The sequence below is a fragment of the Oncorhynchus mykiss genome, chromosome 23 (genome assembly GCF_057628025.1).
Source record: "Oncorhynchus mykiss isolate SJ-2025 chromosome 23, ASM5762802v1, whole genome shotgun sequence".
NCBI lineage: Eukaryota > Metazoa > Chordata > Actinopteri > Salmoniformes > Salmonidae > Oncorhynchus > Oncorhynchus mykiss.
In genome coordinates, this window is record NC_143044.1 from 54055001 (window position 1) to 54071628 (window position 16628).

The 16628-nt window shown below is 48.1% G+C and overlaps 1 protein-coding gene across 1 annotated transcript in view; it reads right to left on the bottom strand.

Moving 5' to 3' along the window:
- Positions 1-16628, bottom strand: part of ehbp1 (EH domain binding protein 1) — a 344316-nt gene that overhangs the window by 242413 nt on the left and 85275 nt on the right. Inside the window, 3 exon segments of the mRNA XM_090217692.1 lie at positions 1872-1979; positions 8156-8295; positions 16402-16583. Of these exon segments, the coding sequence (XP_090073818.1) occupies positions 1872-1979; positions 8156-8295; positions 16402-16583 (430 nt within the window).

Here is a 16628-nt window from a genome sequence, read left to right on the forward strand (position 1 = left end):
CTTGGGAAGTAGAAAGAGAGAGAGCTCCCCAGTAGAGAGAACTAGGGCAGTAGAAAGAGAGAGCGCTAGGGCTGGAGAGAGAGCTAGGGCAGTAGACAGAGAACTAGGGCTGGAGAGAGAGCTAGGGCAGTAGACAGAGAACTAGGGCAGTAGAAAGAGAGAGAGCTAGGGCAGGAGAGAGAGAGCTAGGGCAGTAGACAGAGAGAACTAGGGCAGTAGAAAGAGAGAGAGCTAGGGCAGTAGAGAGAGCTAGGGCAGGAGAGAGAGAGCTAGGGCAGTAGAGAGAGAGCTAGGGCAGTAGAGAGAGCTAGGGCAGTAGAGAGAGAGCTAGGGCAGTAGAGAGAGAGAGAGCTAGGGCAGTAGAGAGAGAGAGCTAGGGCAGTAGAGAGAGAGAGCTAGGGCAGTAGAGAGAGAGAGCTAGGGCAGAAGAAAGAGAGAGCTAGGGCAGTAGAAAGAGAGAGAGTTTGGGCAGTAGAAAGAGAGCTAGGGCAGTAGAAAGAGAGAGCTAGGGCAGTAGAGAGAGAGAGCTAGGGCAGTAGAGAGAGAGAGCTAGCGCAGTAGAGAGAGAGAGCTAGGGCAGTAGAGAGAGAGAGCTAGGGCAGTAGAGAGAGAGAGAGAGCTAGGGCAGTAGAAAGAGAGAGAGCTAGGGCAGTAGAAAGAGAGAGAGCTAGGGCAGGAGAGAGCTAGGGCAGTAGAGAGAGAGGGCTAGGACCGTAGAGGGAGAGAGAGCTAGGGCCGTAGAGGGAGAGAGAGCTAGGGCAGTATAGAGAGAGCTAGGGCAGTAGAGAGAGAGAGCTAGGGCAGTAGAGAGAGAGAGAGAGAGCTAGGGCAGTAGAGAGAGAGAGAGAGCTAGGGCAGTAGAGAGAGAGAGAGCTAGGGCAGTAGAGCGAGAGCTAGGGCAGTAGAGAGAGAGAGAGCTAGGGCAGTAGAGAGAGAGAGCTAGGGCAGTAGAGAGAGAGAGAGCTAGGGCAGTAGAGAGAGAGAGAGAGCTAGGGCAGTAGAGAGAGAGAGAGAGCTAGGGCAGTAGAAAGAGAGAGAGCTAGGGCAGCAGAGAGAGAGAGCTAGGGCAGGAGAGAGCTAGGGCAGTAGAGAGAGAGGGCTAGGACCGTAGAGGGAGAGAGAGCTAGGGCCGTAGAGGGAGAGAGAGCTAGGGCAGTATAGAGAGAGAGCTAGGGCAGTAGAGAGAGAGAGAGAGCTAGGGCAGTAGAGAGAGAGAGAGAGCTAGGGCAGTAGAGAGAGAGAGCTAGGGCAGTAGAGAGAGAGAGAGAGCTAGGGCAGTAGAGAGAGAGAGAGAGCTAGGGCAGTAGAGAGAGAGAGCTAGGGCAGTAGAGAGAGAGAGAGAGCTAGGGCAGTAGAGAGAGAGCTAGGGCAGCAGAGAGAGAGCTAGGGCAGTAGAGAGAGAGAGAGCTAGGGCTGTAGAGAGAGAGAGAGCTAGGGCAGTAGAGAGAGAGAGAGATATGGCAGTAGCGAGAGAGATATGGCAGTAGAGAGAGAGAGAGAGCTAGGGCAGTAGAGAGAGAGCTAGGGCAGTAGAGAGAGAGAGAGCTAGGGCAGTAGAGCGAGAGCTAGGGCAGTAGAGAGAGAGAGGGAGCTAGGGCAGTAGAGAGAGAGAGCTAGGGCAGTAGAGAGAGAGAGCTAGGGCAGTAGAGAGAGAGAGAGAGCTAGGGCAGTAGAGAGAGAGAGCTAGGGCAGTAGAGAGAGAGCTAGGGCAGTAGAGAGAGAGAGCTAGGGCAGTAGAGAGAGAGAGAGCTAGGGCAGTAGAGAGAGAAACGAGAGTTAGAAAGAACAAGACAAAACAGGACAGAACAACAGAACGACAGAACGAGTGAGAAAGAAAAAGAGAAAAGGTTGAAAGTTGAAAACAGAAAGACCTTGGGAGGGAGACCGAGCGCTGCTTGGCCTTTTACTAGCCAGCTTTAGGAAGTAGTCCTCAGGGTCTCCGGCTAAGCAGCTGAGAGCATTGAGCTGGTTTACCATCTCTGAAAACAACCAGGCCAGAGAGCAGGAAGGGAGGAGAGCAGGAAGGGAGGAGAGCAGGAAGGGAGGAGAGCAGTGAGCAGAGAGAAAACATACAATACACACATATATTCAGAGGTTATATGTGTGTTAGGTAGTAGAATATCATATATGTTGAAGCCTAAGAGAGTACATATATTCAGATATATTCAGAGGTGTTATATGTGTGTTAGCATTTACATTAATGTGCTACCTAAGAGAGCACATGTACAAGTAACTGTCAAAATAAAGGAAACACCAACATAGTGTCTTAACAGGGCGTTGGGCCACCAGGAGCCAGAGCAGCCTCAACGTGCCTTGGCATTAGACTCTACAAGCGTCTGGAACTATAGAGGAATGGCAACATCATTATTCCACGAGGAATTACATCATGTGGTGTTTTGCCAAATGGTGTTGGAGAACACCGTCTCGGGCGGCGCCCCAGAATCTCCTAAAAGTGTTCAATTTGGGTTGAGATCTGGTGACTTGGATGGCCATGGCATTTAGTCAACAACGTTTTCATGCTCTTCAAACCATTCAGTGACCACTCGCGTCCTGTGGATGGGGGCGTTGTCATCCTATGGGGACATAGCCAAGATAGACAAAATAATGACCTGCTCAGCATTTTTATACATAATGGGATGTTAATTGATTAATTAACTCAGGAACCACACCTGTGCGGAAGCACCCGTTTTCAATATACTTTGTATCCCTTATAGTGTTTCCATTATTTTGGCAGTTACCTGTATATGACAGAACATAGTTGTGTTAGCTTTGGTAGCAACGCTGGGGCTTAGAGACAACATATATTCAGAGTCCTGTGTGTGTGTGTGTGTGTGTGTGTGTTAGATAGCACATATATGTAGAAGGTTAAGAGAGCATATATATTCACAGACCCGTGTGTGTGTGTGTGTGTGTGTGTGTGTGTGTGTGTGTTAGAGAGCACATATATGTGGAAGGCAAGAGAGCACATATATTCACAGACTCGTGTGTGTGTGTGTGTGTGTGTTTGATATTGAATATACCTAGCCATATGTAGAAGGTTAAAAGAGCACATATATGTTCACCAAGTCATTGTTAGCACATACTGTCCATGTTAAGAATAAGAGAATGCATAGACACTAATAAAACCCTGTTTACTTTGCCTTGCTAGCACAGCTAATACACACGTATACTGAACACAAATATAAACACAGCAAGCAACAACTTCCACGGTTTCACTGAGTTAAAGGTCATATAAGGGAATCAGTCAACTGATATGAATTCAATAGGCCCTAAACCTATGGATTTCACATGACTGGGCAGGGGGGCGCAGCCAATCAGAATGAGGTTTTTCCCCCACAAAAGGGATTTATTACAGGGAGAAACACTCCTCAGTTTCATCAGCTGTCCGGGTGCCTAGTCTCAGACGATCCCGCTGAGGTGAAGAAGCCGGATGTGGAGGTCCTGGGCTGGCGTGGTTACATGTGGTCTGTGGTCGTAAGGCCGGTTGGACATACTGCCAAATTCTCTAAAACAACGTTGGAGGCGGCTTATGGTAGAAAAATGAACATTCAATTCTCTGGTAACAGCTCTGGTGGACATTCCTACAGTCGGCATGCCAACTGTACGCTCCAGCAAAGCTTGAGACATTGTGGCATTGTGTTCTGTGACAAAACAGCATATTATTTTAGAGTGGCCTTTTATTGCCCCCCCCCCAGCACAAGGTGCACCTATGCAATGATAATGCTGTTTAATCAACTTCTTGATATGCCACACGTCAGGCGGATTAATTATCTTGGCAAATGAGAAACGCTCACTAACAGGATTGCAAACAAATTTGTGCACAAAATAAAGAGAAATAAGCTTTTTGTGCGTATGGAACATTTCTGGGATCAGTTATTTCAACTCATGAAACACGGGACGAACAATTTGTTGCGTTTCTATTTTTATTCAGTACATATGTAAAGTCTAAAAGCACACATACATTCATAGACAGTAGCGGCATCTGCAGGGGGGACTAGATATATAGTGCTTTCATTTCTAAACCTGATATACAATAATTTTTTCTTAGCTGACTTACGTAGTTAAATAAAGGTTACATTTAAATAAATAAAAATATATACACTACTGGTGAAAAGCATTCCAGGTGAAGCTGGTTGAGAGAATGCCAAGAGCGTGCAAAGCTGTCATTAAGGCAAAGGGTGGCTATTTGAAGAATCTCAAATATAACTTATATTTAGATTTGGTTAACACTTTTTTGGTTACTACATGATTCAATGTGTTATTTCATAGTGTTGATGTCTTTACTATTATTCTACAATGTAGAAAATTGTAAAAATAAAGAAAAACCATTGAATGAGTAGGTGTGTTCCAACTTTTGACAGGTAGTGTATATGAAAATAACCTTCTTTAAAAAGACGACATTCTGTACTGTCCAATCATATGAATAAATTTGATCTCAAAACCAAAATGCTGCACTGTCCAAAGTGTATATTCGCTGACAACTGCAGCTACCAACTAGCATCTTTAGTTAGTCATGCTAGCACTATACTACCGCATCTGCCACTACAAATGACTAGCTAGGCTAACTAGCATCTATAGTTAGTCATGCTAGCACTTTACTACCGCATCTGCAGCTACAAATTACTAGCTAGGCTAACTAGCATCTTTAGTTAGTCATGCTAGCACTTTACTACCGCATCTGCAGCTACAAATTACTAGCTAGGCTAACTAGCATCTTTAGTTAGTCATGCTAGCACTATGCTACTGCATCTGCCACTACAAATTACTAGCTAGGTTAACTAGCATCTTTAGTTAGTCATGCTAGCACTATGCTACCGCATTTGCCGCTACAAATTACTAGCTAGGCTAACTAGCATCTTTAGTTAGTCATGCTAGCACTATGCTACTGCATCTGCCACTACAAATTACTAGCTAGGTTAACTAGCATCTTTAGTTAGTCATGCTAGCACTATGCTACCGCATTTGCCGCTACAAATTACTAGCTAGGCTAACTAGCATCTTTAGTTAGTCATGCTAGCACTATGCTACCGCATCTGCCGCTACAAATTACTAGCTAGGCTAACTAGCATCTTTAGTTAGTCATGCTAGCACTATGCTACCGCATCTGCCGCTACAAGTTACTAGCTATGCTAGCTAGCTAGCATCCTTAGTTAGTCATGCTAGCGCTATGCTACCGTATTTGCCACTACAAATTACTAGCTAGGCTAGCTAGCATCCTGGGACTGATCTAGGTTGAAAATACCCAGGTAAGAATAAAAATAATTCCACAAGAAAGCTTTTGAATTTTTTTTTCATATTAATGGGACTAGCGCCGATACTAACTAGCATCGCTGGACCCATTGTTTAGAATTCTTCAGCATTTTTGCAAAGAGTTGTGGGATACTACAATCCTCTTGATATGTACAACCTAGGGACTAAGGCAGTGTTTCCCAAACTCAGTCCTCGGGAAGGCCCCTAACATGACACAGCTGATTCTAATAATTTAAGCTTGATGATTAGTTGATTATTTGAATCAGCTGTGTAGTGTTAGGGGCTAAAACCAAAACCTGCACCCCTTGGGGTCCCCAGGACCGAGTTTGGGAAACGCTGGACTAAGGGAATGACAATGAGGGTTGACTACAGATAGTACAACCGCCACTATTACAAAGACTTACGCCCGTATGCAGATGACCAGTGGCGCGCAGCTATAGGCACCCAATGTATATTTATGTACGTTGAGCAGAGAGGAAGAGGAAGAGGAGAAACACACAGTTTAATGTAAAGAGCCTACGCTTTGTGAAGTCAGAGCAAGCAAAGCTGAACACAGCAGCTCCCATTCATTAGTCACAGTGTGATCTGGAGTATAAACGGATAGATGGAGGGTTGGAGGGAGAGAGAGAGATGGAGAGAGAGAGAGGGAGAGAGAGATGAGAGAGAGGGAGAGAGAGAGAGAGAGAGAGAGAGGGATGGAGAGGGATGGAGGGAGAGAGAGAGAGAGAGGGATGGGGAGCGAGACAGAGAGAGGGGGATGGAGCGATAGAGAGAGGGGAATGGAGAGAGAGAGGGATGGAGGGAGAGAGAGAGAGAGAGGGATGGAGGGAGAGGGATGGGGAGCGAGAGAGAGAGGGATGGGGAGCGAGAGAGAGAGGGATGGAGGGAGAGAGAGGGATAGAGGGAGAGAGAGAGGGATACATACACCCATAAACACATCCCATACACCCATAAACATAAACACATCCCATACACCCATAAACATAAACACATCCCATAAACATAAACACATCCCATACACCCACACCCACAGACATGCAGACATCCTATACACCCACATCCATAAACACATCCCATAAACACAAACTCATCCCACACACCCACAGACATGCTGACATCCTATACACCCACATCCATAAACACATCCCATAAACACAAACTCATCCCATACACCCACAGACATGCTGACATCCTATACACCCACATCCATAAACACATCCCATAAACACAAACTCATCCCATACACCCACAGACATGCTGACATCCTATACACCCACATCCATAAACACATCCCATAAACACAAACTCATCCCATACACCCACAGACATGCAGACATCCTATACACCCACATCCATAAACACATCCCATAAACACAAACTCATCCCATACACCCACAGACATGCTGACATCCCATACACCCACATCCATAAACACATCCCATAAACACAAACTCATCCCATACACCCACACCCACAGACATGCTGACATCCCATACACCCACAGACATGCAGACATCCTATACACCCACATCCATAAACACATCCCATAAACATGAACACATCCCACACACCCACAGACATGCAGACATCCTATACACCCACATCCATAAACACATCCCATAAACACAAACTCATCCCATACACCCACAGACATGCAGACATCCTATACACCCACATCCATAAACACATCCCATAAACACAAACTCATCCCATACACCCACAGACATGCTGACATCCCATACACCCACAGACATGCTGACATCCCACACACCCACAGACATGCTGACATCCCACACACCCACAGACATGCTGACATCCCATACACCCACAGACATGCTGACATCCCATACACCCACATATACACATGCTGACCCACAAGCATCAGTAAAAAAAAAAGCCAACCAGAAAAGGAACAAGGTGTCACCCAAAAAGATCAGGAAGAGTGTTGGGTATTTCCGTTTATGCCTCAGTCAAAGCAGACTGTTAAGCTGTGGCCGTCTGGTCATGGTGAACAACAACGGACACCACCATGTGGCTACAACACCACCATGTGGCCACAACACCACCACCACGTGGCCACAACACCACCACCACGTGGCCACAACACCACCACCACGTGGCCACAACAACACCACCACGTGGCTACAACAACACCACCATGTGGCTACAAGACCACCATGTGGCCACAACACCACCATGTGGCTACAAGACCACCATGTGGCCACAACACCACCATGTGGCCACAACACCACCATGTGGCCACAACAACACCATGTGGCTACAAGACCACCATGTGGCCACAACACCACCATGTGGCCACAACACCACCATGTGGCCACAACACCACCATGTGGCTACAACACCACCATGTGGCTACAACAACACCATGTGGCCACAACAACACCATGTGGCTACAACAACACCATGTGGCTACAACAACACCATGTGGCTACAACACCACCATGTGGCTACAACACCACCATGTGGCTACAACACCACCATGTGGCCACAACACCACCATGTGGCCACAACAACACCATGTGGCCACAACAACACCATGTGGCCACAACAACACCATGTGGCCACAACACCACCATGTGGCTACAACACCACCATGTGGCCACACCACCATGTGGCTACAGCAACACGATGACTGGATTAATCTACATGATGCTTAGAGGCCCTCAGTTGTAGAATCAGTGTTTTTCATGAGTGTTACTACATGCCCACGTGGTCTTCTGATGACAAAACGCTCTTTAAAAATACCCTTATGGAAGCAGGAAGTCTCACTGAGGTCAGACGACCTTTTACAATGGAGGGTGAGATTTGCTGCATTTCGTCTGTGATCTCAGCAGCTTCTTCTGGTCTCCTTAACAAATAGAGGTGTGTGTGTGTAACCTCTCACCTGTGATCTTAGCAGCCTTCTCCTCCTGGTTGGCCCTGTTCTCCTCATTCTCCTCGTCCTCCTCCTCAAAGTCATCCAGGTTGCCGATATCAGCCTGCTTCATACTCATCAGGCTGGCCAGGCTCTGCATGTCCTCGTCACTGAGACAGACAGACAGAGACACAGACAGACAGACAGACAGATCAGATTTTATTTCTGACAAATCTAACCAAGAGAAACCACAACATACAGCCATGTTGTAAAGGCCAACATCTCTCTCTCTCTCTCATAGCAGACAACCATCTCACAGGGGAGAGAGGACGATCTCACACCTACTGTAAAACCATGTAACACATAAAGTCTCAGGATGTACAGGGAATATCATGACCTGTCTATAGTGTTATTAAACAGGGAATATCATGACCTGTCTATAGTGTTATTAAACAGGGAATATCATGACCTGTCTATAGTGTTATTAAACAGGGAATATCATGACCTGTCTATAGTGTTATTAAACAGGGAATATCACGACCTGTCTATAGTGTTATTAAACAGGGAATATCATGACCTGTCTATAGTGTTATTAAACAGGGAATATCATGACCTGTCTATAGTGTTATTAAACAGGGAATATCATGACCTGTCTATAGTGTTATTAAACAGGGAATATCACAGGGAATATCATGACCTGTCTATAGTGTTATTAAACAGGGAATATCACGACCTGTCTATAGTGTTATTAAACAGGGAATATCATGACCTGTCTATAGTGTTATTAAACAGGGAATATCATGACCTGTCTATAGTGTTATTAAACAGGGAATATCACGACCTGTCTATAGTGTTATTAAACAGGGAATATCATGACCTGTCTATATAGTGTTAGGAAGTGGTGAGAGAAAGGGAGAGATGGACCAGAGAGAGAGAGGGTGACAGAGAGAGAAAGGGAGAGAGTGACACGGACAGAGAGAGGGTGACAGAGAGATAAGGGAGAGAGTGACACGGACAAAGATGAGAGAGGGTGACAGAGAGAGGGTGACAGAGAGAGAAAGGGAGAGATGGACCAGAGAGAGAAAGGGAGAGATGGACACGGACAGAAAGAGGGTGACAGAGAGAGGGTGACAGAGAGAGAAAGGGAGAGATGGACCAGAGAGAGAGAGGGTGACAGAGAGAGGGTGACCGAGAGAGAAAAGGAGAGATGGACCAGAGAGAGAGAGGGTGACAGAGAGAGAAAGGGAGAGATGGACCAGAGAGAGAGAGGGTGACAGAGAGAGAAAGGGAGAGATGGACCAGAGAGAGAGAGGGTGACAGAGAGAGAAAGGGAGAGATGGACCAGAGAGAGAGAGGGTGACAGAGAGAGAAAGGGAGAGATGGACCAGAGAGAGAGAGGGTGACAGAGAGAGAAAGGGAGAGATGGACCAGAGAGAGAGAGTACTACTCTCCTGTCTGTAAGCATAGTGTCCTTCATGCGGCGGCTGCTGAGGAAACAAAATGTGCACGTGTGTGTGTGTGTGTGTGTGTGTGTGTGTGTGTGTGTGTGTGTGTGAGGGGGCAAGGAGAAAACACACTCTGCCGAGGGGTTTCACATCCAGACACCACCAGATAGATAACACTCTGGGATTAACTCTCTCTCACTCCTTCCCCTCTCCCCCACCACCACCTCCCTCGCTTTCTCCTCCCCTCTCCCCCACCACCATCTCTCCCCCTCCTCTCTCTCTCTCCCTGGCTCTCGCACTCATTCCCCTCTCCCCTACCACCACCTCTCTCCCTTTCTCCTCCCCTCTCCCCTACCACCACCTCTCACCCTTTCTCCTCCCCTCTCCCCTACCACCACCTCTCTCCCTTTCTCCTCCCCTCTCCCTCCTTCCCTCTCCCCCACCACCACCTCTCTCCCTCATCCTCTCTCTCCCTGGCTTTCTCTTTCTCCTCCTCTCTCTCACTCACTCCTTCTCCCCCCACACGTCTATTTCTCTCTCTCCTTCATAAATAAATACAGTGGTCTTTTCTGTGGCGGCAGGCCAGGAGACAGAAGCGGGCCAGGAGACAGAAGCGGGCCAGGAGACAGAAGCGGGCCAGGAGACAGAAGTGGGCCAGGAGACAGCAGCGGGCCAGGAGACAGCAACGGGCCAGGAGACAGAAGTGGGCCAGGAGACAGCAACGGGCCAGGAGACAGCAACGGGCCAGGAGACAGAAGAGGGCCAGGCGACAGAAGCGGGCCAGACGACAGAAGAGGGCCAGACGACAGAAGAGGGCCAGGCAACAGAAGCGGACCAGACGACAGCAGCGGGCCAGGAGACAGAAGCGGGCCAGGAGACAGCAACGGGCCAGGAGACAGAAGAGGGCCAGGCGACAGGAGAGGGCCAGGCGACAGAAGCGGGCCAGACGACAGAAGAGGGCCAGGCGACAGAAGCGGGCCAGGCGACAGAAGAGGGCCAGGCGACACAAGAGGGCCAGGCGACACAAGAGGGCCAGGCGACACAAGGCCAGGTGACACAAGAGGGCCAGGCGACACAAGAGGGCCAGGCGACACAAGAGGGCCAGGCAACAGAAGCGGGCCAGGCGACAGCAGCGGGCCAGGTGAAACAAGAGGGCCAGACGGCAGCAGCAGGTCAGACAACAGCAGCAGGTCAGACAACAGAAGCAGGTCAAACAGCAGCAGGTCAAACAGCAGCAGGTCAAACAACAGCAGCAGGTCAGACAACAGCAGCAGGTCAAACAACAGCAGCAGGTCAAACAACAGCAGCAGGTCAAACAACAGCAGCAGGTCAGGCAACAGCAGCAGGTCAGGCAACAGCAGCAGGTCAGACAACAGCAGCAGGTCAGACAACAGCAGCAGGTCAGACAACAGCAGCAGGTCAGACAACAGCAGGTCAAACAACAGCAGCAGGTCAGACAACAGCAGCAGGTCAAACAACAGCAGCAGGCTAGACAACAGCAGGTCAGACAACAGCAGCAGGTCAGACAACAGCAGCAGGTCAGACAACAGCAGCAGGTCAAACAACAGCAGCAGGTCAAACAACAGCAGCAGCAGGCTAGACAACAGCAGGTCAGACAACAGCAGCAGGTCAGACAACAGCAGCAGGTCAGACAACAGCAGCAGGTCAGACGACAGCAGCAGGTCAGACGACAGCAGCAGGTCAAACAACAGCAGCAGGTCAAACAACAGCAGGTCAGACGACAGCAGCAGGCCAGACAACAGCAGCAGGTCAGACAACAGCAGCAGGTCAGACAACAGCAGCAGGTCAGACGACAGCAGCAGGTCAGACAACAGCAAGTCAGACGACAGCAGCAGGTCAGACAACAGCAGCAGGTCAGACAACAGCAGCAGGTCAGACAACAGCACGTCAGACAACAGCAGGTCAGACGACAGCAGCAGGTCAGACGACAGCAGCAGGTCAAACAACAGCAGCAGGCTAGACAACAGCAGGTCAGACAACAGCAGCAGGTCAGACAACAGCAGCAGGTCAGACGACAGCAGCAGGTCAGACGACAGCAGCAGGTCAGACGACAGCAGCAGGTCAGACAACAGCAGCAGGTCAGACAACAGCAGCAGGTCAGACAACAGCAGCAGGTCAAACAACAGCAGCAGGCTAGACAACAGCAGGTCTGACGACAGCAGCAGGTCAGACGACAGCAGCAGGTCAGACGACAGCAGCAGGTCAGACAACAGCAGCAGGTCAGACGACAGCAGCAGGTCAGACAACAGCAGGTCAAACAACAGCAGCAGGCTAGACAACAGCAGGTCAGACAACAGCAGCAGGTCAGACAACAGCAGCAGGTCAGACAACAGCAGGTCAGACGACAGCAGCAGGTCAGACGACAGCAGCAGGTCAAACAACAGCAGCAGGCTAGACAGCAGCAGGTCAGACGACAGCAGCAGGTCAGACAACAGCAGCAGGTCAGACAACAGCAGCAGGTCAGACAACAGCAGCAGGTCAGACAACAGCAAGTCAGACGACAGCAGCAGGTCAGACAACAGCAGCAGGTCAGACAACAGCAGCAGGTCAGACAACAGCAGCAGGTCAGACAACAGCAGGTCAGACGACAGCAGCAGGTCAGACGACAGCAGCAGGTCAAACAACAGCAGCAGGCTAGACAACAGCAAGTCAGACGACAGCAGCAGGTCAGACAACAGCAGCAGGTCAGACGACAGCAGCAGGTCAGACAACAGCAGCAGGTCAGACAACAGCAGCAGGTCAGACAACAGCAGCAGGTCAGACAACAGCAGCAGGTCAGACAACAGCAGCAGGTCAAACAACAGCAGCAGGCTAGACAACAGCAGGTCAGACGACAGCAGCAGGTCAGACGACAGCAGCAGGTCAGACGACAGCAGCAGGTCAGACAACAGCAGCATGTCAGACAACAGAAGCAATAGAAGCTGATTTGAACTGATGTAATGGAGTTTATTTGTGGGCAGTGACATGGTTCTCTGAAGGGTTAAGAGGGGTCACACTCTGCCGCTCCCCGGTTCCCCTGCGCAACAAAGGATCTGGTGCTGTTTTAACTGGCTGGGTGACAGCAACATCAGACATAACAGCACTTATCAAAGGGACCGAGGAGAGAGAGAGAGAGAGCAGAGAGAGAGAGAGCATAGAAAGAAAGAGGGAGAGAGAGAGAGAGAGAGAGAGAGAGAGAGAGAGAGAGAGAGAGAGAGAGAGAGAGAGAGAGAGAGAGAGAGAGAGAGAGAGAGAGAGAGAGAGGGAGACTTATACAGAGACCTGTATTACATACTGAGACTGGTATTACACACTGAGACTGGTATTACACACTGAGACTGGTATTACATACTGAGACTGGTATTACACACTGAGACTGGTATTATACTGAGACTGGTATTACACACTGAGACTGGTATTACACACTGAGACTGGTATTACATACTGAGACTGGTATTACACACTGAGACTGGTATTACACACTGAGACTGGTATTACATACTGAGACTGGTATTATACTGAGACTGGTATTATACTGAGACTGGTATTATACTGAGACTGGTATTACACACTGAGACTGGTATTACATACTGAGACTGGTATTACATACTGAGACTGGTATTACATACTGAGACTGGTATTACACACTGAGACTGGTATTACATACTGAGACTGGTATTATACTGAGACTGGTATTACACACTGAGACTGGTATTACACACTGAGACTGGTATTACACACTGAGACTGGTATTACACACTGAGACTGGTATTACATACTGAGACTGGTATTACACACTGAGACTGGTATTACACACTGAGACTGGTATTACACACTGAGACTGGTATTACACACTGAGACTGGTATTACATACTGAGACTGGTATTACACACCGAGACTGGTATTACACACCGAGACTGGTATTACACACCGAGACTGGTATTACACACCGAGACTGGTATTACACACTGAGACTGGTATTACACACTGAGACTGGTATTACACACTGAGACTGGTATTACACACTGAGACTGGTATTATACTGAGACTGGTATTACACACTGAGACTGGTATTACACACTGAGACTGGTATTACACACTGAGACTGGTATTACACACTGAGACTGGTATTACACACTGAGACTGGTATTATACTGAGACTGGTATTACACACTGAGACTGGTATTACACACTGAGACTGGTATTACACACAGACTGGTATTACACACTGAGACTGGTATTACACACAGACTGGTATTACACACTGAGACTGGTATTACACACAGACTGGTATTACACACTGAGACTGGTATTACACACTGAGACTGGTATTACACACTGACACTGGTATTATACTGAGACTGGTATTACATACTGAGACTGGTATTACACACTGAGACTGGTATTACATACTGAGACTGGTATTATACTGAGACTGGTATTACACACTGAGACTGGTATTACACACTGAGACTGGTATTACACACTGAGACTGGTATTACACACTGAGACTGGTATTATACTGAGACTGGTATTATAATGAGACTGGTATTATAATGAGACTGGTATTACACTGAGACTGGTATTACACTGAGACTGGTATTACACACTGAGACTGGTATTACACACTGAGACTGGTATTACACTGAGACTGGTATTACACTGAGACTGGTATTACACACTGAGACTGGTATTATACTGAGAATGGTATTATACTGAGACTGGTATTACATACTGAGACTGGTATTACACACTGAGACTGGTATTATACTGAGACTGGTATTACACACTGAGACTGGTATTACACTGAGACTGGTATTACACTGAGACTGGTATTACACACTGAGACTGGTATTACAAACTGAGACTGGTATTATACTGAGACTGGTATTACACACTGAGACTGGTATTACACACTGAGACTGGTATTACACACTGAGACTGGTATTACACACTGAGACTGGTATTACACACTGAGACTGGTATTACACACTGAGACTGGTATTACATACTGAGACTGGTATTATACTGAGACTGGTATTACACACTGAGACTGGTATTACACACTGAGACTGGTATTACACACTGAGACTGGTATTACACACTGAGACTGGTATTACATACTGAGACTGGTATTACACACTGAGACTGGTATTACACACTGAGACTGGTATTACACACTGAGACTGGTATTACACACAGACTGGTATTACACACTGAGACTGGTATTACATACTGAGACTGGTATTACACACTGAGACTGGTATTACACACTGAGACTGGTATTACATACTGAGACTGGTATTACACACTGAGACTGGTATTACACACTGAGACTGGTATTACACACTGAGACTGGTATTACACACAGACTGGTATTACACACAGACTGGTATTACACACAGACTGGTATTACACACAGACTGGTATTACACACTGAGACTGGTATTACACACTGAGACTGGTATTACACACTGAGACTGGTATTACAGACTGGTATTACACACTGAGACCGGTATTACAAACTGAGACTGGTATTACACACTGAGACTGGTATTACACACAGACTGGTATTACACACTGAGACTGGTATTACACACTGAGACTGGTATTACACACTGAGACTGGTATTACAGACTGGTATTACACACTGAGACCGGTATTACAAACTGAGACTGGTATTATCGTCCTGTTTGTATTGTGGACGGCAGGAGGACGTTAGCAGAAATCACAAACACTCTATTCCTTTCTTCTGCCGTTGCTCTCTATCGAGTGCAGGGAAGGAAATGGAATACGTATAGACTGTATCCACTCAACAAAAGAGAGGAGGAGAGAGAGGAGGGTGAGAACAACAGAAGAGAAGGAGAGAGAGAGGAGGGTGAGAACAGAAGAGAGGGAGAGAGAGAGGAGGGTGAGAACAACAGAAGAGAGGGAGAGAGAGAGGAGGGTGAGAACAACAGAAGAGAGGGAGAGAGAGGAGGGTGAGAACAACAGAAGAGAGGGAGAGAGAGAGAGGAGGGTGAGAACAACAGAAGAGAGGGAGAGAGAGAGAGGAGGGTGAGAACAACAGAAGAGAGGGAGAGAGAGAGGAGGGTGAGAACAACAGAAGAGAGGGAGAGAGAGAGGAGGGTGAGAACAACAGAAGAGAGGGAGAGAGAGGAGGGTGAGAACAACAGAAGAGAGGGAGAGAGAGGAGGGTGAGAACAACAGAAGAGAGGGAGAGAGAGAGGAGGGTGAGAACAACAGAAGAGAGGGCGAGAGAGAGAGGAGGGTGAGAACAACAGAAGAGAGGGCGAGAGAGAGGAGGGTGAGAACAACAGAAGAGAGGGCGAGAGAGAGAGGAGGGTGAGAACAACAGAAGAGAGGGTGAGAGAGAGGAGGGTGAGAACAACAGAAGAGAGGGTGAGAGAGAGGAGGGTGAGAACAACAGAAGAGAGGGCGAGAGAGAGAGGAGGGTGAGAACAACAGAAGAGAGGGCGAGAGAGAGGAGGGTGAGAACAACAGAAGAGAGGGTGAGAGAGAGGAGGGTGAGAACAACAGAAGAGAGGGAGAGAGAGAGGAGGGTGAGAACAACAGAAGAGAGGGGGAGAGAGGAGGGTGAGAACAACAGAAGGGGAAGCAGGAAGACAGACAAGGGAAAGAAACGGAGATAGGAACTGATATGGAAGAAAGAGAAGAAGACCAGAGTAGTAAAAGACGAGTTCAAGGAGGAGAGATGTTTAGGGGGCTAGATTTGGGGTGGGGCGGTTGACTTTGTGAAGGGAGCATATTTACGTGGCTTTGCCGTGTGTGTGTGTGTGGTGTGTGTGTGTGGTGTGTGTGTGGACTTACGTGGCCTTGCCCTCACGGAGGAAGATGCAGGAGAGGGAGAACTGTAGCGTGGCAGACACCACCTTCTTGGAGAGGGGCTTGAACTTGAGCTTGACGTCAGTCTGTGTGGGCATGGGGCTGGCATACTGCTTCATGTTGATGCTGCTGCTGGCCAGAGCCTTTCTACGACCTGAAGGAGACTCCTGAGAGATGGAGGGAGAGAGGGGAGGGAGAGAGGGAGGTAGGAA